The sequence below is a fragment of the Macaca fascicularis genome, chromosome 15, assembly GCF_037993035.2.
Source record: "Macaca fascicularis isolate 582-1 chromosome 15, T2T-MFA8v1.1".
Classification (NCBI taxonomy): domain Eukaryota; kingdom Metazoa; phylum Chordata; class Mammalia; order Primates; family Cercopithecidae; genus Macaca; species Macaca fascicularis.
This window is the reverse complement of record NC_088389.1, coordinates 60,012,454-60,037,473: the sequence shown is the minus strand read 5'-3', so window position 1 is coordinate 60,037,473 and position 25,020 is coordinate 60,012,454. Positions and strand designations below refer to the sequence as shown.

The 25,020-nt window shown below is 46.0% G+C and overlaps 1 protein-coding gene across 7 annotated transcripts in view; it reads right to left on the bottom strand.

Annotated features, from left to right (window-relative positions):
• TRIM14 (tripartite motif containing 14) overlaps positions 1-25,020 on the bottom strand; it is a 57,108-nt gene that overhangs the window by 26,389 nt on the left and 5,699 nt on the right. For 6 of the 7 annotated variants that reach the window (XM_045373513.3, XM_065530293.2, XM_074017004.1 and 3 more), the window contains 4 exons: positions 21,417-21,512; positions 12,955-13,188; positions 8,637-8,799; positions 5,660-5,752 (listed from right to left, as the gene is read on the bottom strand). In XM_045373513.3, the coding sequence (XP_045229448.2) occupies positions 5,660-5,752; positions 8,637-8,799; positions 12,955-13,188; positions 21,417-21,512 (586 nt within the window). Of the gene's footprint in view, positions 1-5,659; positions 5,753-8,636; positions 8,800-12,954; positions 13,189-21,416; positions 21,513-21,596; positions 21,770-25,020 lie in introns of those variants that run through there. The other variant, XM_074017002.1, reaches the window with a different exon arrangement.

The window sequence follows — 25,020 nt, the reverse complement described above, 5'->3', positions numbered from 1 at the left end:
CTGCAGAGGGCGAGATAAGGGACGCACCTGGTGGGCGGGGCCAGAACGGCGCCCCGCCCCCTGGATTCCACCAAAGCACAAAATGCGAAGCGCGGAAATGGCCCGAGGGAGTGAAAGACCCCTTTAAACCGCGACTGCCCCTGGGGCGCGGGCTTGGGGAAAGGGGAGGCAGAGATCACTCTACTGCACATCCCTTATACTGTCTGTATTTTGTGCCGTGAAATTTGTTGCCAATTAATACAAATTTAATTTAAAATAATCCTATCGGCCGGGCGCGGTGGCTCAAGCCTGTAATCCCAGCACTTTGGGAGGCCGAGACGGGCGGATCACGAGGTCAGGAGATCGAGACCATCCTGGCTAACACCGTGAAACCCCGTCTCTACTAAAAATACAAAAAACTAGCCGGGCGAGGTGGCGGGCGCCTGTAGTCCCAGCTACTCGGGAGGCTGAGGCAGGAGAATGGCGGGAACCCGGGAGGCGGAGCTTGCAGTGAGCCGAGATCGCGCCACTGCACTCCAGCCTGGGCGACAGAGCGAGACTCCGCCTCAAAAAAAAAAAAAAAAAAAAAAAAAAATCCTATCACTGTTAACATTAGGGTGTGTGTACTTCCTAATTTCCCCTCCCCTTGCTGCTTTATGGGTTTTCTTTCTTTTCTTTTTTTTTTTGAAACGGAGTCTCGTCCTGTAGCCCAGGCTGGAGTACAGTGGAGCGATTTCGGCTCACTGCAAGCTCCGCCTCCCAGGTTCAGGCCATTCTCCTGCCTCAGCCTCCCACGTAGCTGGGACTACAGGCGCGCACCACCATGCCCGGCTAATTTTTTGTATTTTTAGTAGAGACGGGGTTTCACCGTGTTAGCCAGGATGGTCTCAATCTCCTGACCTCGTGATCCACCCATCTCGGCCTCCCAAAGTGCTGGGATTACAGGCGTGAGCCACCGTGCCCAGCCGAAATAGAGCATTTTTCTAAGAGAAAGAAAATGAGTTGTTTTTAAGATTTTCCCCCTTTCTCTCCTGTCTCCCACTTCCTACTTAGCTATCTATTTATTTATTTATTTATTTATTTATTTATTTATTTATTTATTTATTTTTTAAGACGGAGTTTCACTCTTGTTGCCCAGGCTGGAGTGCAGTGGTGCTATCTCAGCTCACTGTAACCTCCGCCTCCCAGGTTCAAGCGATTCTCCTGCCTCAGGCTCCCTAGTAGCTGGGATTATAGGCACCTGCCACCATGCCTGGCTAATTTTTGTATTTTTAGTAGAGATGAGGTTTCATCATGTTGGCCAGGCTGGTCTCGATCTCCTGACCTCAGGTGATCCGCCTGCCTCAGCCTCCCAAAGTGCTGGGATTACAGGCATGAGCCACTGTGCCCTGCCTCTATTTAGCTCTTTAGAAATGTAATTTTAACCATTACCTTCCCTTCACCAGATACTCCCTACAGGGCAAACTTATCTACCTACTTAGAGGGTCCAGAACCAGAACTTTCTCCCACCAAGAGATTGCCTTAAGAGACAACAGTCAATTTACAACCTAAAGTATGCCTGCGACAGAACTCTTCCACCTGGACAGCATCTCAGGACAACAGCCACATTACAACCTAGTTCTGCCCTCAATGGCATCAGCTCAACCACCTGGTAGAAAAGGCACCAAAATGAGTCATGTAGACCCCCATCTGCTTGCTCCTCCCCTGCATGCCATTCATACAAAGTCCCCATTTAAAACTCTCTGCTTTCTGCCCTAAAAGCGAGGTGGTACCGTTAAGGGCAGGAGGAGCCTGTACCTCTTCCCCTAAGCTAAGCTTTGGAATAAAACCACTTTCTTTATACCAGACCTCGCTCTTGTTAATTGAACTCTGCAAAGTGTTGAGCAACTGAACCTGTGTTTCGGTCACATAACATTCTTGTGCAAGTCTTTTGATTCACATATGTATGCATTTCTGTTGGATGTATACCCACGGTGAGAGAAAATGCTGCTCATTATAACCATTTCTATTCGACAATGTTCTAAATGTAGTAGACAGTAACTCAAGGCACAAAAAAAGAAGTGAAAGGCAAGAATAAAGATTGGGGAAATGAAAGATTATTATTCATAGGTGATGTGCTTATTTACAGAAAATCCCAAATAATCTGTAGATAGCTTAGAAGTACTACGTGAATTTATAACAGCCACTCAATATGTCAGTATACAAAAATGGATAAATCTCATGTTGAGTGAAAGAAGCAAAACACAGAAGGGTATAGTCTGAATGATCTACTGAATGTTCAAAAACAGGTAAAACTAACCTATAGTCCTAGAAGTCTGGAGAGTGGATCCCCTTTGGGGATAGTAAACAGGAAGGCACATGAGGAAGACTTCTAGGGAGCGGAAATTTCCATTTCTTGATCTGAAGGTGGTTATGTTTCCTTTTTAAAAAATCATTGAGCTGCACATTTTTTATTTGTGCACTTTTCTTTATTCTCTTTGTTTTCTTTCTTTCTTTCTTTTTCTTTCCTTCCTTCCTTCCTCCCTCCCTCCCTCCCTCCCTTCCTCCCTCCCTTCTTTCCTTCCTTTGTGACGGAGTCTTGCTCTGTTGCCAGGCTGGAGTGCAGTAGTGCGATATTGGCTCACTGCAACCTCCGCCTCCCAGGTTCAAACAATTCTCCTGCCTCAGTCTCCTGAGTAGCTAGGACTACAGGTGCATGCCACCATGCCCAGCTAATTTTTGTATTTTTAGTAGAGACGGGGTTTCACCATGTTGGCCAGGATGGTCTTGATCTCAGGAGATCCACCCACCTCAGCCTCCCAAAGTGCTGGGATTACAGGCGTGAGCCACCGTGCCTGGCAGTTTGTGCACTTTTCTTTACGCATGTTATATTTCAACTAAAGTTTACTTGAAAAATTCATGTCCAGTGTAAAAAGAAAATAAAATTTCAGGACTTTCCTAATTAATTATGCCCAGGGGAAAAGTTAAGCCCTGGAAACTAAGTCACATAATGTGGCTGTTTTTCTTCTCTGGTGCATGACCATTACTTCCTGACTTTTGTGTGGAGATGTTATACATTAACCAGACTCCCTATTCTTCATTCAAACCTACACTAAATGGCATTGGAGATAGAGACCCTTTAGATTGTTACCTGTTTTCAATAGGATGTTAACCCGTTAGGGTGTAATCAATAGTAGAGAATCAAATCTTAAGTCAGTATGTTATTTATTTATTTATTTTTGAGACGGGGTCTTACTCTGTCACCCAGGCTGGAGTGCAGTGGTGTGATCTCAGCTCACTGCAACCTCCACCTCCAGGTTCAAGCGATTCTCCTGCCTCAGCCTCCTGAGCAGGTGTGATTATAGGCACCTGCCACCAAGCCCAGCTAATTTTTGTATTTTTAGTAGAAACAGGGTTTCGCCATGTTGTACAGGGTGGTCTCGAACTGCTGACATCAAGTGACCCACCTGCCTTGGGCTCCCAAAGTGCTGGGATTACAGGCGTGAGCCACAGTGCCTGGCCTTTAAATCAGTATGTTAGCCTTTGTATGGAAAATGTAAATCTACTCAATGCCTCCGTTTTGATATTCACTATCCCCCTCCCAACGCCAGGAGCACTGATCAGCATTCCTTGGTTTCCCTCTGTCTCCTGATGGTTACTTTGCACTTGAACAAACTCTGCTAACTGGATACTGAACCTTCTTTAGATTGAGTCTTCTTTAGGTTGATACCCAGTAATTCCACTTTGAGAAATTACTCCTAAAAAAAAATCTAAAAATGAGGTGTGGTGTGTTCATTCTCTCATTCATTAATTCAACAAATGTGTACAAGAATGGATGTTTATTACAGCATTGTTTTAGAAATGAAAATGTAAACATCCAACATTATGAGATTGGCTAAATATGACACATCCATTCAATGCAATGGTCATGCAACCTCTAAAAGTAATGATAAAAATAAAAAATTAGCTGGGCATGGTGGCACATGGTGCTCCCACATAGCACCAGCTATGAGGGAGGCTGAGGTGGGAAAATCACTTAAGCCCAAGAGGTCGAGGCTGCAGCGAGCCATAACTGCACCACTGCACTCCAGAGTAAGACTCTGTCACACACATACACACAGTGATAGTATTAGCTGGGCACAGTGGCTCATGTCTGTAATCCCAAAATTTGAGAGGTTGAGGTGGGAGGATCACTTAAGCCCAGGAGTTCAAGACTAGCACGGGCAACATGGGAGACCTCCGTCTCTACAAAAAATTTAAAAGTTAGCCAGGCTTGGTGGCAAACATCCGTGTTCCCAGCTATGTGGGAGGCTGAGGTGGAAGGATCACTAGAGTTCCGGAGGTCGAGGCTGCAGGGAGCCATAGTTGTGCCACCACACTCCAGCCTAGGTGACAGAGTGAGATCCTGCCTCAAAAAACAAAGTTATATATTTATTGATATAGAAAATTGTCACATCAGTGTAGGGTGGGAAATTTTAAAAATTGTTCAAGCTATACTGTTAATTAAAAAATTACAAAGAATATCTATAATACGGTCCCATTAAAAAAATCTGCACACGGCCGGGCGCGGTGGCTCAAGCCTGTAATCCCAGCACTTTGGGAGGCCGAGACGGGCGGATCACGAGGTCAGGAGATCGAGACCATCCTGGCTAACACCGTGAAACCCCGTCTCTACTAAAAATACAAAAAACTAGCCGGGCGAGGTGGCGGGCGCCTGTAGTCCCAGCTACTCCGGAGGCTGAGGCAGGAGAATGGCGTAAACCCGGGAGGCGGAGCTTGCAGTGAGCTGAGATCCGGCCACTGCACTCCAGCCTGGGCGACAGAGCCAGACTCCCTCTCAAAAAAAAAAAAAAAAAAAAAAAAAAAATCTGCACACATATCTGAAAGAATATATGTTAAAATATTAACAGCGTTCTTTGGGAGGGGCCATTGTTTTTACATATTTGTAATTGCTGATTTTCTACAATAAGCATGCATTACCTGTATAATTTTTTTTTTTTCAATTGAGACAGGGTCTCACTCTGCCACCAGGCTGGAATGCAGTAGCATGCTCACCGCAACCTCTGCCTCCAGGGCTCAAGTGATCCTCCCACCTCAGCCTCCTAAGTAGCTGGGACTACAGGAGCACATCGCCATGCCCAACTAATTTTTGTATTTTTTGTAGAGATAGAGTTTCCTCATGTTGCCCAGGCTGGTCTCAAACTTCTGGGCTCAAGCTGTCTGCCTGCCTTGGCCTCCCAAAGTGCTGGGATTACAGGTGTGAGCCACCAGGCCTGGTCCTACCTGTACAATTTTTTAAGAGAATAAAAATGTTCATAATATATTAGTAAATGAAAACAGATGACAAAACAGAATGTATAGTATGACACCACGTTTGTAAAATAAAAAGATATATTAAATCTATCATTATATGCATATTATATGTGCTAAAGAAAGCTAAAAGGACAAATAATAACAGCAGTTATTCACAGAAGAGGGATTATGAGTAATTTTTTCTTTTCTTTTCTCATTTTTCTACAATGAACATGTATTATTTTACTTGTCTTTAATAATAAACATTTAAAAAAAAAAACAAATTCTTAAAAAAAAAAACAAATTCTAATGAGAAAAAAAGAGGGACCTCCATTTCCATGATCCTTCTCCACCCAACATCCCACCATCTCCACCATCTCCACCCTATCCCCACTCCCGGGGGTCTTACATTTTAGGAAGAGTGATCGCTCTGGTGAGGGGCTGGTTTTCAACAAGGTACCTGGCTTGGTGCTGGAAGGGTCCAAGAGCTGGCAGTTCATGCCTGTAAGGAATTGTTGAGAAATGAGCGCCTGGAGCTCTTGCAAGCAGACAAATAAGACATGCTAAAAATACCACACAACTGGAGATTCGCCTAATCTCGCCCAAGAGCCACACAGATTTAAGGGATTTATGTAAATTTACAGGGACAGGAAAACCCCAGGATGAGGAGGCTGGTGTGGGAGAGCCCTAAACAGGAGGAGGAGCTGAGAAGCGAACAACTACTGGATCCAGCACTCAAGGATGGGCGGTGACTCAGGGAAGACGTGCAAATTCCAGGGTAAAGATGGAAAACAAGAGAGTAGAGCTGAGTCCTCAGGAAGGTCTGAGTGCTCAGAAAGAAGGAAGGAGGGGAGGCTATCCCAACAAGCAGGCATAGCAGGGGCATCCAGGGCCCTTGGCACTTGCTGTGCCCTCTGCCTGGACAGCACCCCCCACACCCTTCCCCCCTTGTCCAGGTTGCCTCCTTCTCAGCTGTTGGGGCTGGAGCTCACTCAGCACCTCCCCAGAAGTGCCTTCTGCCCCCATCACTCCCAGCGCTCATCACAGGGCCCTGTAGACAGCAGGGAAGCCCACCTGCAGGCTGTTTAAATCAAGTTTGCCTAAAGCTCCTCCTTACTACATCTTTTAAGTTCGGCCTGAAGATTTTTCTGTACATCGTGAACAATAACAAGTGGAGGTGTAAACAGACCGTAGCCTGCACTTGTGCCAATCACCAAGTTTTGGCCAATCAGATGTAGCCAACTGTTCAAATTATGTTCAAATTAGGCGAACGCCGAGCTGTAAACAATCCAGCTGTTTCTGTACCTCACTTCTGTTTTCTGTACGTCGCTTTCCTTTTTCTGTCCCTAAATCTTCTACCATGTGGCTGTGCTGGAGTCTGAGCGCACTGTGGCTCAGAAGGCAGCCGGATTCATGAATCGTTCATTGCTCATTTAAACTCCTTTAAATTTAATTTGGCTGAAGTTGTTCTTTCATCAAGGCAAAAGCCTCTCCCCTCTCCCCCGAACTCTAGAATCCTAGGTCCTACTGCCTAGGCGATACCACCACCTGGGAGTCCAACTTCTCAAATCTCACAGGTTCAAATACTTCATTCCCTCCAGTCCTAAATGCTCTTTCTCACTTCAGAAAATGACAGTTTCCTTCTGCGAGTTGCCCACGTCAAAATCCTTGGATTCTGATCTCTTTCCTCTCTCCCCTGTGACCCCACATCCGCTCTCATTGTCCCCATTGTCTCCATTGCTGCTCCTTTGATATGGCCAGCTCACTCCCATCACACCTCAGGACCTCCACCCTTGCTTTTCCCTCTGTCTAGAATGCCTCCCCCACATGTAACAGCAGCAACAATCACAATCGCCAAGACGTACATGGTGCTTATTACGCCTGAGCGCTACATGTGTAAGAGCTCATTTAATCCTCACAGTGGCCCAGGAAGGCGACTGCATTATGGTCTCCACTTTACAGATGCAGAAACAGAGGCATGGAAAAGGAAGGTGCCGTGTCTAAGGTGGCAGGGTTCATTAGGGTTCCATGTGGTAGACCTGGGATAGGAACCCAGGAGGCCGAGCTCCAGAGGCCGTGCCTATGACCACTGTGCTCTCTGGCCCGTCAGAGCCACAGAACCTGCAGAATGAACGCTTCCTTTGGGCCACTTTGAGTGTCCCCTTCTCAGAGGCCTTCCCAACTGCTTATATAAAACAGCTCCTCCTCCTTGTCACTTTCCTGTCTTGCATCCTGCCCTGGTTTATTATTATTATTATTATTTTCGAGACGGAGTCTTGCTCTGTCACCCAGGTTGATTTGCAGTGGCATGATCTCAGTTCTCTGCAACCTCTGCCTCCCGGGTTCAAGCAGTTCTCCTGCCTCAGCTTCCGGAGTAGCTGGGATTACAGGTGCACGCCACCACGCCTGTCTAATTTTTGTATTTGTAGTAGAGATGGGGTTTCACCATGTTGGCCAGGCTGGTCTCGAACTCCTGATCTCATGATCCACCCACCTCGGCCTCCCAAAGTGCTGGGATTACAGGCGTGAGCCACCATACCCAGTCTTTATTATTCTTTATAGCAGTTCCTGTCACCTGACATGTTTGTGTACTGTCTGTCTTCCCCTACAAAGACTGTGAGCACCAAAAGATGACAAGGAGCTTTGTGTTGTGCCCTGCTATGCCTGGCACATAAGAGTGGCTTGATAAATGTTCTGAATGAATCATGACAGCAGAGGTGAATGAATGAATGAATGAATGAATGAATAAATGAATGAACGAACGCATAAATGAATCAAAGAACAGATATTTTTGAGCACATGGTTTGTGCCAGGCCCTGCGGGGACCTCCGAATTGGACCTAAAGCTGGTTCCTACCCTTCACGTGCTTACAAGGGGCAAGGAGGGGTCCATGTGTCCACTTCATGAGCACCCTCCAGCAGGACATGGGCAGGCCCTGGAGCAGGAAGGGAGAGGTGAGATGGCCAAAGAAGGGAGTGAGTCAGGGCTGGGCTGGCAGGAAAGGGCTTCCCAGGTGGGCGCAGCTGTGCCAGTCTGCCTTGAAGGGATGCCAGGCCTTGGCCCCAGCCAGAGGAAGAGGAGGAAGAAGAGTTGGTCATTCCAGCTGGGAGCCCAGAGCAAGGCTGAGATGTGGCAGGCTCCCAGGAGCGATCTGAGGGGCAGAAGCAGGGCAGTGTGACTGGAGAAGGGCAGGTCTCGGTCTCAGGAAGGGTTGGAGGTGAAGTGGTGAGGGTGGGTTAGGCACCAGGCCCAGGAGCCCCTGACCGCCCAGCCAAGGGCCTCAGTGTCGGAGAGACAGGATGTAGGGAGATGATCTTTGCATTTGCCTCTGGGCTAAAGGGCACTAGGGGAGTTAAGGACACAAAGTTGGTCACTCGGTGACTTACTTTCCTTAAGGCGAATGTCCAATGGCGTCTGTAATGTACTCTGCACGGCTTCCACGAGGCCCTTAAAGAAGCTCTTGACGGGCTCAAAGGAGAGGGGCACAGGGTGGCACAGCTCCCCAAGGCTCATCTGCCGCTGCATCTCCTGCTTGGTGGCTGTGTATGCCTGTGTGGGCACACGGGGGTGAGGGTGGCTCTGGGAGATGCAGGCAGCATCCCAGCCTCCTGTGCTGCACCCAGGAACAAACCCACACCACCATGCCCAGGCTCCACCATGGCCTGGCACCTGTGGTCAGCCCAGGCCATGCCCCCAGGAGCAGAGCCCTGGAGAGACCACACAGCATCCCTGAGGTGGGAGCCATGCGGAGGTGTGGTTTCTCAGGGCTGGCACTGGGGAGTCCTCCCTCTCCCTCCCTCCCTCCTTTCCTTCCTTCCTTCCGTGTTCATTGAGGCCTACTCTGTGCCAGCTATGTGGGCAGAGGGCAGGGTCAGGCTGACATGGGGCCCTTCCCAGAGAGGCTTCAGCCTCACACACACTGCACCACGGGTCTGCCTCAGGTACAAAAAGAGTGAGAGGTCAGTCTCCCTGGGGAAGGAGCCCCTGGAGCTTATTCAAAGGTGGAGCAGGAAACCATGTTCTAAGAATGATGCCAAAGACCAGCAAGGTTCAGCTGCAGTGCTGACTGAGGGGGTGTGGCCACTGCAAGGGACATGTGTCCTGTTTTGGGTCTGGACAGCCCCTCTTCAATACCTTCCTGTGGTGTGTGGCTTCACTAAGGAGAAGCTAGAACCCCCCCCCCCCAGCTGCCTTTGCACCTGTGCTGTAGGAGTGTGACCAGATGCCTCCAAGCCAAAGCGTGGATTTGGAAATGAGGGTGAAGGTAGTGATGGTGGCATGAGGCGCTCAGGGACAGCAGTGGTGGGGGTTCTGGTCAGTGGTGTGAGTGGTGATGTCTTGCCCAGCAGAGGTGCTGTGGGGCCTATACTGGCAACAACCCCTGGACTTCATTCCTGCTGCCCATCTTCCATCCCGACTCTCTGACCCTCCTGGAGATCCTATGGGCTACCTCATACTCTTCCATAAACTCCTTTCTTGCTTAAAACCGTTCCAGTGGATTCTCATGTTTGCAGGTAAGAACCATGGCTGTACTTTCTGAAGGGCTGTCCTGGCCAGGAGTTGGAAGGAAGCTGACTGCCTCAGGTGATCAGGCTTGGCTGGCAGTGGCAGTGCTGCCCATCCAAGAAGGGGTGGACAGACGGGGGCCTCAGGAGGGAGGGAGGGTGGCCTAGCACTCAGCTGTTGGGCAGGGGCAGGCCCCACCTGGCAGCATGCTGTACATTGGGAGGAGGCTGTGAGATGGCCTCCAAGCCCCATTCAGCCTAGGAGGCCAGGAGTCTAGAGTCCAACCTCATTTTGGTGGGGAACCAGGCCTAACATCACACCCAGAGAGCTGGAATGGAGCTGGCCGGGGGAGACCGAGCACTAGCAGGAAGTCCAGGGTGGGCAGGGAGCAGCTCTGAGGAGGTGAGAGGGGGCTGAGAGGGCAGATGAGTAGGGTAGGATGAGGGGTCGATAGAGGACACATGGCACCACCTCGTAACCCCAAACTCCAGCGGCTAGCACCAGGCCTGACACACAGGTTCTCAAAACATATGTATGATGGAATAAATAAATGCATGAAACCGAGCACAGCTACATTTTGCCTTTGCAGACTCAGAGAACAGAAACCCCAGCCCTTCATCTCTCAGGCCAGAAACCCAGGCATCACCTCAGGATTCCCCCTACTCATTCTCCAATTCCAATCTCCATTCCTGTGGCATCTCTTGACCTGCCTGTTTCTCCCCATCCCCACTGCCCCTGTCTTGGTCCAGGCCACCATCATCTCTCTCCTGGACATTGTGGCCTCCTCCCAAGTTTCCTTCCAGTCTCCCATCCTGGCCTCCCCTGTCCATCTTCCACTCTGTCTCTAAAGTGACTTTTCTAAAGCACTAATCTGACCATGTGAACGCTTTCATCCCTCAGTGCAAAACACTCCCCTGGGTTGGGCGTGGGCGGCTCACGCCTGTAAACCCAGCACTTTGGGAGGCCAAGGTGGGTGGATCACTTGAGGTCAAGAGTTTGAGACCAGCCTGGCCAACATGGTGAAACCCCATCTCTATTAAAAATACAAAAATTAGCCGGGCATGGTGGCACATGCCTATAGTCCCAGCTCTTCAAGGGGCAGAGGCAGGAGAATTCCTTGAACCTGGGAGGCAAATGTTGCAGTGAGCTGAGAATGACCCACTGTATTCTAGCCTGGGCAACAGAGTGAGACCCTGTCTTAAAAACAAACAAACAAACAAACAAACAAACAAACAAACATACATTCCTGTCTGCTATCTCATTACAGGACAAAGTCTGAACTCTATGGCACATAAGGCCTTCATGAACTAACTACGGCCTATGGATCCAGCTGTGTCTCTCAATCCACCCACCCCTCCTCAAGCCAGGCTGCACCCCAACTGGTTCCCCAGCCTGTCAAGCTCTCACATGTACACTGTTCCTGTCTGTCCTCTCTCCATCCTCTCTATATACAGTGTGCTCCTACTCATTGTCCAGCACCCAGCCCTACCATCACCTCTTCCTAGAAGTCCTCCCAGACTGCATCCTTCTCCCAGCTAGAGAGTGTCAGACATTTCTTGGACATAATTTTGCTGGCTTCATATTTACAAAATTGTTTAAGCTGTATTGTAAATAACTGTTTCTGAGCAAGTCTCCCCACCCAACTGTGAGCTCCTAACGTCCTGGCTCAGTACGTATTGATGAATAAACGAATCAACACATAGAAGGTAGGAATGGTGAATGATTAAAATCAGTAGCTTTGGCACAAGAAAATTTGAAAAAAAAAAAGATGACAAAGCCCTGAAACCGTTTTCTGATGTGAGAATAGCATGCTTCCCCATGGAAGGATTCCTTTGTATTCCAAAGCCTTAAAAACGACCATTATTTAAAAAAAGACAATTAAATGTATCACTTTGTGCATCTTGCCCCTCTTAAAGCACAATACCCATTATGCCTAGGAAAGCACCTCGTATAGAGTTTGGCTGAAACAGCTGACAATGAGACACAGGCCTAACCGACTGAGGCCACATAAAGACACAAGAGTGGAAATCCCCACCTGGGGACTGGCTTGGCTGGTTTTGTTGACTAGCTTATTTCTCTGTCTGATTTTCCAGCCAGAGCCCATACCAATCTGTGGTTAGAGTCGGTGCAACTTTTTAGCCTTGTCCCACAGCCTTTAAAGTGTCTTGCAAAGGTCCTCTAATAAGGCAAGATTTTTCTTTATAGCGAGAAAAAATGAAGCAAAGAGAAAATTAGACACAAAGTGTTTGCCATGAAGCCTTAGTCTGGTTAGTCAAGGCAGATTTGGCTCTGAACTTTCCAAGGCAAAGAAGAGAACAGGAGGAGCTCTATTAGTGGAAAAGCAATTCTAGTGCAGAAGTGACTGCACAGGGATATTGACACCAGACAAGAGTTTCTTCCATGTTTCCCTAAAGACAGGAACACCATCCTCAACAACATGCTTTCCCTAAATGTAGCAATGAGTATAGCAGGGGCTAGCACTTTGAGAGGCCGAGGTGGGCAGATCACCTGAGGTCAGGAGTTCAAGACCAGCCTGACCAACATGGTGAAACCCCGTCTCTACTAAAAATACAAAATTAGCCAGGCATGGTGGCACATGCCTGTAATCCCAGCTACTTGGGAGGCTAGCCAGGAAAATTGCTTGAACCCAGGAGGCGGAGGTTGTGGTGAGCCGAGATCGCACCATTGCACTCTGGCCTGGGCAACAAGAGAGAAACTCCATCTCAAAAAAAAAAAAAAAAAAGACTACATAGGCAGAGGGCCAGTCAAGGTGCCTTGTGGGTTTAGAGTCAGACAGACCTAGACAGACAGCCAGACTTGATACCAGCTCTGCCACCTACCAGCTGTGTGAGACCGGGTGAGTTATGTCAATGAGCCTCAATTTTTTGTTTATAAAATGGGTGGGCCCACTTTGCAGAGTTCTGGTGAATATTAGTGCTAAGCTACACAGTGCTCAGAACACAGAGGCCTTTGAAATTGGTGGCTGTTAACATTATTTAATTAGCCCAAGATGTGTATTCTCTTCCTAACAATGTATATTCTCTTGACCACTTGTGTGGGGGCAAGACAGTCTACATGGTGACAAGACAGTATTCCGTGTACTTGCTTAGTGTGTCAATACTGTGCTCAATGCCACAATACCTGAGATGAAGTGTGGGTGGCAGGTGGCCACTGTAAGAGCAGTGACCCCAGCATTACCTGAAGCCTCTGGACAGGATCAGGCTCCTGGCTGATACTCCAGACCCTGTTGGAGAGATCGTTCACGACGTCAAGTTGCTCTCTGCAAGAGTCAGCTTGTTCCCCGTACATCTGGAGGGCAAGCTGCGTGTTTTTATCAATGAATTTCTTGGCCAGAGCTTCCTCTTCATCAAGTAGTAATCTGAGTTCAGTGAATTTCCCCTTCAGCCAGGTTTTACTTGATTCTGCATTAACCTGAAAACAGAAAAACCAGTTGCAGATGACATGTCTGCCAACCAGGAAATCCAGAATAATCAACATGAAAAAAATTATAACACCTGAAATGTGAATTCAGCAAAGTGGCCAGATACAAGATCAACTTATAAAAACCAAAGCTTTCCTAAGCACCAGCCATCACCAATAGTAAAATGCACGGAGAAATAAAGATCCTTTTGTAAATGAGAGAAAAAATAGCAAAATTTGTAGAAATAAACCTAATACAAAACCATATTCGTGACTGGGAGGGTTCATTACTATAAAGTCATTATTTGTCTCTAAATTAGTCTATAAATTTGATGAAATTCCAATCAAAATCTTAACATGCTGATTAAAAATTATTAAATCATTAGGAGACACAATAAGCATAAGAAAAGCCAACATTGCTTTAAAAAAATCAAAAAAGAGAAACCTGATAACAGGTTATCTGCCGTATCTTATAACAAAACAAATGATAAATCTACAGGATCTAAAACCATGTGGCTCAAGCATAGATAAGAGGTCAAAAGCACAAAATAAAGAGCTTTTAAAAGAACTCAAATTATATATGGAAATGTGTGTATGTATGTGTGGTGTAACAGTGGCATTTTAGAATAAATTTTTGCATTTTTTGTACTAAAAATATAAAAATAAAAACAATTAAAATAATATGAGATTTTCCACAATAAAAGGTTAAGGAAAACAAACAAAAAGAGAAGGTCCAGTTAAACTAAAACACTGTACATAGAGCCCAAAGAATAAATCAATTAAATGAAATACAAAACAATTTTTATTTATTTATTTATTTATTTATTTTTATTTTTTGAAAAGGAGTTTCACTCTTGTCTAGGCTGGAGTGCAGTGGCGCGATCTTGGCTCACAGCAACCTCTGCCTCCCAGGTTCAAGCGATTCTCCTGCCTCAGCCTCCTGAGTAGCTGGGATTACAAGCACGTACCACCACACATGGGTAATTTTTTATTTTTAGTAGAGACGGAGTTTCACTATGTTGGTCAGGCTGGTCTCGAACTTCTGACCTCAGGTGATCCACCTTCCTTACTCCCAAAGTGCTGGGATTACAGGCATGAGCCACCATGCCCAGCCCAGAAAATAGTTTTTGATCATTAGATTGAAAGACTTTTAAAAGATTGAAATACAGTCTGTAAGGGTATGTGAAGTAGGGCATTTATATAAACTGTGGGTGGTAGGGTCTATTGGTACTTTGCTTTTAGAGGGCAATATGACAATAGGTATCAATTTTTTTTTTTTTTTTGAGATGATGTTTTGCTCTTGTCGCCCACGCTGGAGTGCAATGGCAAGATCTCGGCTCACTGCAACCTCCGCTTCCCGGGTACAAGCAATTCTCCTGCCTCAGCCGTGTAGCTGGGACTGCAGGTGGCCATCACCATGCCCAGCTAATTTTTGTATTTTTAGCAGAGACAGAGAGTCACTGTTGGCCAGGCTGGGTCTTGAACTCCTGACCTCAGGTGATCTGCCTGCCTTGGCCTCCCAACGTGCTGCAATTATAGGCATGAGCCCCTGCGCCTGGCCTCAAAGTTTTAAATACATTTATTCTTTCATGCAGCAATTCCTCTTACTTTACTTGTATCCTAGAAAGTTCTTTCACATGTGCATGAAGATCTGTGTTCCAAGATTCTCTGTATATAGCTTCTGCACATAGAGAATAGAGAATAGAATTAGCTGGGTGTGGTAGTGGGTGTCTGTAATCCCAGCTACTTGGGAGGCTGAGGCTTGAGAATCACTTAAACTGGGGAGGTGGAGGTTGCGGTTGCAGTGAGCTGAGATCGAGTCACTGCACTCCAGCCTGGGCGACAAAACAAGACTCTGACTCAAAAAAAAAAAAAAAAAATTGAAAAATGGGCTTCACTAGCAGAAACAGAAACAACAGTAGTGGGGAGTGAATGTTCTAAGAAATAGGGTCAACCACAAACAGCTCACTAGCACTCAAGCATCCTGTTACAAGCACTCAGCTCACAGTCCACCTGCACCCAGGCATCCTGTCTGCAAGCATTCAGCTCAAGCAGCACAACCTTAGAAACCTCTGCCTCCAGCCCCTGCCTCTTTGCAGACAGCCTTCTTTCTGCCATCTGGCCCGTTGCTCCCTTTCAATGAATGGTTTCACACCATCCCCTTAGAGCTGTCCTCTTGGTGGTGAGTGAATTCTCACAAGATGTGGCTGTTTAGAAGTGTGTGGCTCCTCCCCCATCTCTTGCTCTTGCTCTTGCCATGTGAAGTGCCTGCTCTTGCTTCATCTTCACCATGAGTAAAAGCCTCCTGGGGCCTCCTCAGAAGCTGAGCAGATGCCAGTACCATGCTTCCTGTACAGCTGCGGAACTGTGAGCCAATTCAATCACTTTTCTTTATAAATTACCCAGCCTCAGGTATTTCTTTATAGCAATGCAAGAATGGCCTAATACAGAGACTCTCTGCAGGGCCCCAAGGTGGCACAGGGCATCGCATGGTGAGGGGACTGAGCACTCTAACATGCTAGCTCCGGTCTCTCTTCTGCTCCTTATAAAACACTGGCCCCACTCCAGTGATAACCCTTTCATCCATTAATCCATGAATGGATTGGTCCATTCATGAGGGCAGAACCCTCATGACCCAATCAAGACTCTTTAAGACCTTTTTATTGGGTGATGAGGTATAAGGTCACCTCTTCAATCGCCTCTCAACATTGCCACACTGGGGATTAAGTTTCAATATGGAGCTTTAGAAGGAACAAACATTTAAACCATGACACCACCTGGGATGGCATGATGGGAGAGGTAATCAGCCTATGAACGAGGATATAAGAGAAAATCACTTAATGGGTGTCAGCTGGGAATTAATGGCCAAGTCCTTAATTGTTCTCTGGAAGCAACTGGTTGGGCCTGGTCATTGGCTTCTGAACAACAGACTTTGGACCATGTATACATTTTATTGATTTTAATGGGTTTATAGACCTGTTTTATGGATTAATTTGTAGGCAAATAAATGGAATTTCCCCTAGTATTGCCTCTATGTAAATAAGAACCGAGCCACACAGTTGCCCCAGACCTCTCTGCCACAAAGTACGCCTGCCACAATTCAACAGAAGGCATTGGGATACTTACACACGTTTGTGCTTATTGTAAATGCATCACTTCTAGGATTGTGTCCTGAAGGAAATAAACCACGGTGCCCAAAATAATTACCAAACTGTCTGAAAATTAGGTAACTACCTTAATGAATCACAGGAGATTCATATACGGAATACACAGCCTCTAATACTGACATTGAAAAAGAACTTTTAATGACATAGAAAAGTGTTATGATCCTGAACAAAAACAACAAAAATCCATATATAAAAGCAACATACAGTTTTGGTTAATAAGGGAGGAGCTGACATGGAAAATCCCCCTTTCTACTTCAAACACAGAGAAATGCTGATAAAAATGAGCAAATTTTAAAATTATATCACCAAGTGCCAAATAAAACAAACACAGCATTTTGGGAGGCCAAGTTGGGCAGATCACTTGATGTCAGGAGTTCGAGACCAGCCTGGCCAACATAGTGAAACCCCATCTCTACTAAAAATGCAAAAATTAGCCAGGCATGGTGGTGGGCACCGGCAGTCCCAGCAATTCAGGAGGCTGAGGCAGGATAATCGCTTGAACCCAAGAGGCGGAGGTTGCAGTGAGCTGAGATCATGCCACCATGCTCCAGCCTTGGCGACAGTTCGAGACTCCGTCTCAAAAAACAAACAAAAACAAAATAAAACAAACAAACAAAGGAAATTCACTGGTGCCAAAACCAAAAAGGAAACACAGTGTGAGTGACCTGGCAGGAGCTGAAGCTAAGTGACCTGGAAGGAGTGGAGCCAGAGGTGCATGCATGCAGATGAAAGCCACACCACAATGGGGCCTGGCCATCCAGGGGGAGCACAGGGTACCTGGCCACATTCCAGCTGAGAGTGGAAATGAGTGACCTGGATCAAGTCAGAACCACAAATAGCTGCTCCATCCATCAACTAGGCAACAGAAAAACTCCACCAACTGGCCCATGGAAAAGAAAAGGAATTTAGTCATCCATCCAGGGTCACAGGTGAAAAGAAAATCACCAGCAAAACAAATGAAACAACAGGTTTGCATTAAGCGGGGCTGTAGTCCAAATTCATGGAAACTCAAAACTGAAAAATAATATGAAATGAGTCTGGAGCTACTGAAACTCATAGCATCCCCTGAAGATGCTCATGTCACAGTGCTCTGAAGGGGCACACTCACAATCCATGGTGTATTGGACATCTATGGCAAATACGTACTAGAGACAAGACGATAATACATGTGACAAACCACACAAGAAAATGAACCACCATGCCTCACCTCCAGATTGGGGATATATTATAATTATATGTACAATATGATTCAAGCTACATTAAAAACATATGCATATACAGGAAAAAAAATCTCAAAATGTGAATAACGGTTGGCCTGAAGTGGCAGGATGCAGGATTATGGATGAATTTTTAAAAATCTGTTTATTTATCAGGAATTGAAATATAAATGTTCACAAGAGCCACGTTGTTAACACTGAAGGAAGTGGGCAGGGTGGAGCTGGGAGATCCCATGCCATGGGAGTAGCCATTGCTCAGCTCCATCTGCCCCCACATGAGAGTGCCAGCATAGGGTGGCAATATCTTTCTAATTTCCTAAATATAAATTTTTATACAAATATGTCTCAGGTTTAAAATGCTGACTACTAATTCCATTTTTATTACTACCTTATGAAGGCCACTTAGGTATAAGTCTAACAAAACATGCAGAATTTGTATGCTGAAAATTTTAAAATGGTGATGTAAGAAAACAAAGATCTAAATAAATGGAAAGATATACCATGTTCATGGATTGGAAGAAAACATAGTAAAAATGTCAATTCTCCCCAAATTGATAAACAGGTTTAACATAATTCCTATCAAAATCCCAACAAACTCTTTTTCTTTTCTTTCTTTCCTCTTCCAGGGTCTTGCTCTGTCACCCAGGCTGGTGTGTAGTGGCATGGTCATAGCTCACTGCAACTTCAACCTACTGGGCTCAAGCGATCCTCCCACCTCAGCCTCCTGAGTAGCTGGGACTACAGGCATGTGCCACTACACCTGGATGATTTTTTAATTTTTTGTAGAGATGGCAAACAAGCAATGAATAGATACTCAACATCACTAGCTACCAGGGGAATGCAAATTAAGACCATGATAAGGTATCACTACACACAGGTTATGCAGGTTAAGATAAAAACTTGTGACAATACCAAATGTTGTCAAAGATGCAGAAAAACACTCTTTCATGCATTGCTGATGGGAATGTAAAATGGCACAACTACTCTAGAAAAGCATTTGGCAGTTTCTTAAAAAAAAAAACAGGCAAGTGCCATATGACCCAGCAACAGCACTCCTGGGCATCTAACACAGAGAAATGAAAACTTACGTCCACACAGAAACCTGGACACAACTGTTTAAAGAAGCTTTGGGCCGGGCGCGGTGGCTCACGCCTGTAATCCCAGCACTTTGGGAGGCCGAGGCGGGCGGATCACAAGGTCAGGAGATCGAGACCACGGTGAAACCCCGTCTCTACTAAAAATACAAAAAATTAGCCGGGCGCGGTTGTGGGCGCCTGTAGTCCCAGCTACTCGGGAGGCTGAGGCAGGAGAATGGCGTGAACCCGGGAGGCGGAGCTTGCAGTGAGCCGAGATCGCGCCACTGCACTCCAGCCTGGGCGACAGAGCGAGACTCCGTCTCAAAAAAAAAAAAAAAAAAAAAAAAAAAAGAAGCTTTATTTGTAATAGCCCTAGACTGTACCAGACGGCCTACAATATGTAAATGGTTAAAAAAAAACCTCTATGATACATCCATACTACCTGATTAATGGAATATTACTACTCAGCAATACATGGGAATGAACTAGTGGTTGTCACAACAACTTGGGTGGATCCCAAGGGCATTCTGCTGAGTGAAAAATACCTCAAAAAGTCATTTTCCATTTTTTATGACATTTTCAAATGCCACAATTATCAAATTAATAACTGCCAGGGGTTAGGGATTGCCTTGGGGGAGACAGTGGGTAGGGAAGTGACCATAAAGGTGTAGAAGAAGGTAGATTTTTTTTTTTTTTTTTAGATGGAGTCTTGCTCTGTCTTCCAGGCTGGAGTACAGAGGCATGATCTTGGCTCACTGCAATCTCCACCTCCTGGGTTCAAGTGATCCTCCCACCTCCGCCTTCTGAGTAGCTTGGATTATAGGCAACACCATTCCTGGCTATTTTTTTTAGTGGAGATGGGATTTCATCATGTTGGCCAGGCTGGTCTTGAACTCCTGACCTCAAATGATCTGCCTGCCTCAGCCTCCCAAAGTGCTGGGATTATAGGCGTGAGCCACCTTGCTTGGCCTAGAAGAAGGTAGAACTTGGCTGTGATGGAATGGCCTGCATTTTGATTGCAGCAGTAGTTATGCAAATCTATACATGTGATAAGTTGATGTAAAACTATATACACATACCATCCATTTTTTTATTTGGACAGTGTGCTATAGTTATGTAACAAGTAACCCTTGGGGAAAACTAGGTCAAGGTACACAAAACTCTACTATTTTCGCAACTTCCTCTAAATCTATAAAAAGTTAAAAAGTTAGTTGGGGGAAAGGGTCAAGAGAAAGAGAACCATTCTTTAGATTAAGCTGAAACCTACCCCATGCCATCCCTCAGGCCAAGCTTGGACAGCTCTGAATGTGGGAACAAATTTGTAAACTTTCTTAAAATATCATGAGTTTTCTGGGGAATTTTTTTTTTTTTTTTTTTTTAGCTCATCAGCTATCGTTAATGTTAGTGTATTTTACGTGTGGCCCAAGACAATTCTTCCAGTGTGGCCCAGGGAAACCTTAGACCCTCCACATGGGTCCTAATTCTTTTCTTGGGGGCCCTCAAACCATATCTGCTCAGGCATTTGCAGACAAGGAGCCTGATCTTCAGGCCTCCCCACAGCCCCTCCAACGTGACAGCTTTCACTTTCTAAATCCTTTGGTACTGTTTATCTCCAAGCCCAGAGTTCTGCTCGTGAAGACATGAGGGACACTATTAATGATTAAGCTGGGGCCACAGGTGTGAACCACAAACGTCCTCAGGGTACCGGCAAACTGTCATGAAGACACCTAACAGAGAATGGATTTTAGGTAAATGTGGGAGCCAATTCTGTGGCCTGGCCTGGTCACAGGAGAAACTGGGTACCAGCTTCTCCCATGGTCAGAGCCACTCCTTCTCTTGTGTGAATCAGTCAGGGGTTCCTTTTTTTTTTTTTTGATAGGATCTTGCTCTGTTGTCAGGCTGGAGCGCAGTGACGTGATCCTAGGTCACTATAGCCTCAAGCTTCAGGGCTCAAGTGATCTTCCCACCTCAGCCTCTCAAACAGCTGGGACTGCAGGCGTGCACCACCATGCCTGGCTATTTTATTTTCAGTAGAGATGGGGGTCTCATTATCTTGCCTAGGCTGGTCTCGAACTCCTGGGCTCAAGTGATCCTCCAGCCTCGGCCTCCCAAAGTGCAGAGCAGGGGTTCTTCCAGCTCTCAGTGGGACAGGCCCCAGGAGGGCCTCTCACCCCAGCCCTCACTGCGAGGAGGGAGCAACAGAGGATGCAAGGGGAAGGGACCAGCCCCTGAGGCCTAAAAACACAACTTTGTCACGGTCAAAATGGTTACTTAGAATAACGTCAGTCTCAACTTTCCATTCAAAATCCACAGAGAATCCAGACATCATTATGAAAGGAGAGTGAAGAAAGTACCTATTTGTGGAACAGATCTACACCCTACTTGCTTTCTTTCAGCATGGCAGTGGAATTAAAGAGATACCTGCATATTCCTTAAGCTGTGTTTTGCTTTGTTTAAGGCAATTTGGGATAATGGGCTAGTTACTTCAAGAGAGTGGCAGATGACACTAAGGAGCCAGAGATTTGCCACAAAGCAAAGGAAACCGGAGCTCAGGGACCCTCACTTGCAGGGCCCGATCATGGTCTTGCACCTAATTTTGTCTTTAATTTTGTGTTCTTTTTCTAAAGAACCCTGAATTATAGAAGCTCCAGGCCCCACCAAACCCGATCTGCCCCTTCGCAGTTGGTTTTTATTTTTCACTGGCTCCATATTGGGGGTGCCTTGTGTCTGGGGGGAAATGTGGGTCTTTCCATGGGAACGAGGAAGAAATGTCCACTTGCCTTGAGCTTCTCGGTGGCATCTTCTATCTGGGTTATGTTGTCAACGTGCTGCTGCTTCTTGATTGCCAGCTGCTTTAAACATTCTTGGCTGAGTTTCTGTACAGGAGGGAGTTAGGAAAAAAGTCATAATACTGTCACTTTCCAAATAACAGGCCCCCCGCAGGGGTCACCTCCTCTTACCCTTGTATTCTTTTCCAGTGGAGGCATCTGAAGGTGAGGTGACTTGCCCAAAGTCATGTGGCAAGTTAGTGGATGAGCTGGGACTAGGACCTCTCTGATCCTTAGAGGTCCGCATCAGGTATGCCTCAAATCTTGATTTGCACCCCCTCCTCACACTTTACTTTATCTAGGACAAGTCTTGCTTGTGACTTGCTTTCCCAGTCTTTCAAATAGGACTTTAAGGCAAACAGCTTGGGGTCTGGGAAAGAGCATCTACTTATTGAGTATTAACTGAGCACCTATTATGTGCTGGGCCCTGTTCCAGGTGCTGCCCTCATGAAACATACATTCCAGGGAGTCTGTGACCCTCTGGCCCTGGACTACATGAGAGGTCAGTGGGGTTCATGCTTCCTGCTCTTCCCACCTTCCATATCTCTGCTTTTGGAAATTGCTGTTTTCCCCAAAGTCTGTTCTGCACTCCCCTTCCCTAAGGGTGTGATCTCATCTCCATCTTAGCCTTTCTTACAGCTGGCCTTACACTCAGCTGCTGGGCCCAGATCTGGCCGCCCCATTGACTGGGAGCTTCTTGAGGGCAGGCTTGCTTCATTCCCACTCCCCACAGGGACCAGGGGGTGACACAGAAGTGTTTGCTGAATTGAACAGAATTATCAGGGGCTGGTCAGTCATGATGGCTCATGTCTGTAATCCCAACACTTTGGGAGGCTGAGGTAGGAGGATCACTTGAGCCCAAGGAGTTTGAGACCAGCCTGGGCAACACAGTGAGACTCTGCCTCTACTGTAAATAAATAAATAAATAAATAAATAAATAAATAAAATTAGCTGGGCATGGTGGCATGCACCTGTAGTCCTAGCTACTTGGGAGGATGAGGTCAGGGGCGGGTCACCTGAGCCCAGGAGGTTGCAGTGAGCCATGATCATGCCACTACGCCACTGCACTCCAGCCTGGGCAACAGAGTGAGACCCTATTTCCAAAAAAAAAAAAAAGAATTTATCGTCGGGAGCTGCCAGCTTTTCCCCCAACCAGCCAGGGAACTCTTCCAGGTCAGGGAAGGATCTGATCTATTCCTTGACTCATGGCCCAAAATGTATGCTGAATAGATGTTTGGTGAATGATGGATGGATGAATGAATAATGGGTGAATGGATAGGAAACTGGGTATGTGGACGCAAAGTAAGTATTCACAGTGTCAACCTTACATAATGAGATTCAAAAGCTGAGCATGGTGGCTTGCATCTGTAATCCCAGCTACTCAGGAGGCTGAGGTGGGAGGATCACTTAAGTCCAGGAGTTTGAGACCAGCCTGGGCAACATAGGAAGACCCCATCTCTACCAAAAATCAACAAACAAAACAAAACAAAACAAAAAACCTGGCTGGGCATGGTGGAGAATGACTCAAGTCCCAGCTGCTTGGGAGGATGACATTCACAGGCTACAGAAATGATTAGCAAAGAAATAAATTGATGGTGGCTAGCTTTGTTTAATGAACTATTCAGGCAAAATAGTTAAGAATGAAAAAATAAAATAAATGTAAATGGGATAAAAGTTTATAAATGAACATTTCATAGTTTTAAAAATTGTTTTCAGGCTGGGCACGGTGGCTAACACCTGTAATCCCAGCACTTTGGGAGGCCAAGGTGGGCAGATCACCTGAAGTCAGGAGTTTGAAACCAGTCTGACCAACATGGAGAAACCCCATCTCTACTAAAAATACAAAATTAGTCAGGCGTGGTGGTGCATGCCTGTAATCCCAGCTACTCGGGAGGTTGAGGCAAGAGAATCGCTTGAACCCAGGTGGCGGAGGTTGCAGTGAGCCAAGATCGCACCATTGCACTCCAACCAGGGCAACAAGAGTGAAATTCCATCTCAAAAACAAACAAACAAACAAACAGAAATTGTTTTCAGTAACTTAATATCACGTTATGTTAAATTAAGTAATAGGTCATCATAAAATGTCTGAATCATTTATATGGTATAGAAAAGCTAAATATAAGGCCGGGCGCGGTGGCTCAAGCCTGGGAGGCCTCCTTTGGGAGGCCGAGGCGGGCGGATCACAAGGTCAGGAGATCGAGACCATCCTGGCTAACACCGTGAAACCCCGTCTCTACTAAAAAAATACAAAAAAACTAGCGGGGCGTGGTGGTGGGCGCCTGTAGTCCCAGCTACTTGGGAGGCTGAGGCAGGAGAATGGCGTGAACCCGGGGGGCGGAGCTTGCAGTGAGCCGAGATTGCGCCACTGCACTCCAGCCTGGGGCACAGAGCAAGACTCCGTCTCAAAAAAAAAAAAAAGAAAAAGAAAAGCTAAATATATTTCCATCTGTTAACAAAAAAAATTTAGGAGCCATCTTTCTAGAAATTATGAAATTATTTTAATCTACAAATGCTGGTAGAAAACAGCTAAAAATTACTTACTTCCTAGGTTTTTCACTGGAAATTTGGGTTACTAAGAGTGAAAATTATAGTTAATATATGTGATTAAAACTACTTGATATAAAAGAAAATTCTATTTACAGAGGGTATAGAGAAAGTCAGATGTGTTTTTGGTAAAGACTGTTGAAAGAGTAATTTTTCTTTTGCATGAGACAGAACTTTGTGTAGTCAAAATGATAACGGGAAAAGGGAAGTAAATTTTTGTCCTAACGTAGAATGCCAAAATAAAAAGGAAGTATAGGACAAAACTGAAGATTTAAGTAAATTCTAGAAGGTCTGTGGAAGATTAATCTCATAAAAGTCATTTTGTATGTGATCAAATTGGTTAAAATAAGAAGGAAATGGCTGGGTGCAGTGGCTCATGCCTATAAGCCCAGAACTTTGGGAGGCCGAGGCAGACAGATCACAAGGTCAGGAGTTTGAGACCAGCCTGACCAACATGGATAAATCCCATCTCTACTAAAAATACAAAAATTAGCTAGGTGTGGTGGCACGCGCCTATAATCACAGCTACTCAGGAGACTGAGGCAGGAGAATCACTTGAATCTGGGAGGTGGAGGTTGTAGTGAGCAGAGAGCACGCCACTGCACTCCAGCCTGAGTGACAGAGCAAGACTCCATCTCCAAAAAAAAAAAAAAATCAGAAGGAAATGGCTGGTGCGGTGGCTCATGGCTGTAATCCCACCACTTTGGGAGGCCGAGGCAGGTGGATCACCTGAGGTCAGGAGTTTGAGACCAGCCTGGCCAACATGGTGAAACCCAAAATTCCTTATGAAAGTGCAGTGGCAGTGAGACAGTTCATGCCACTGCACTCCAGCCTCGGCAACAGCAGCGAACCTCTATCTCAAAAAAAGAAAAAAAAAAAGAAATAGAAGGAAATTTTTAATAAGTTTTTCTAAAACTTAAGTATTAATATCAAAAGTACACTCATGTAAGGCCAGAATCTGGGCTCCTGTGTTGGAACAACCACTGGGTTTTATCATTGATCTGCTCTTTAA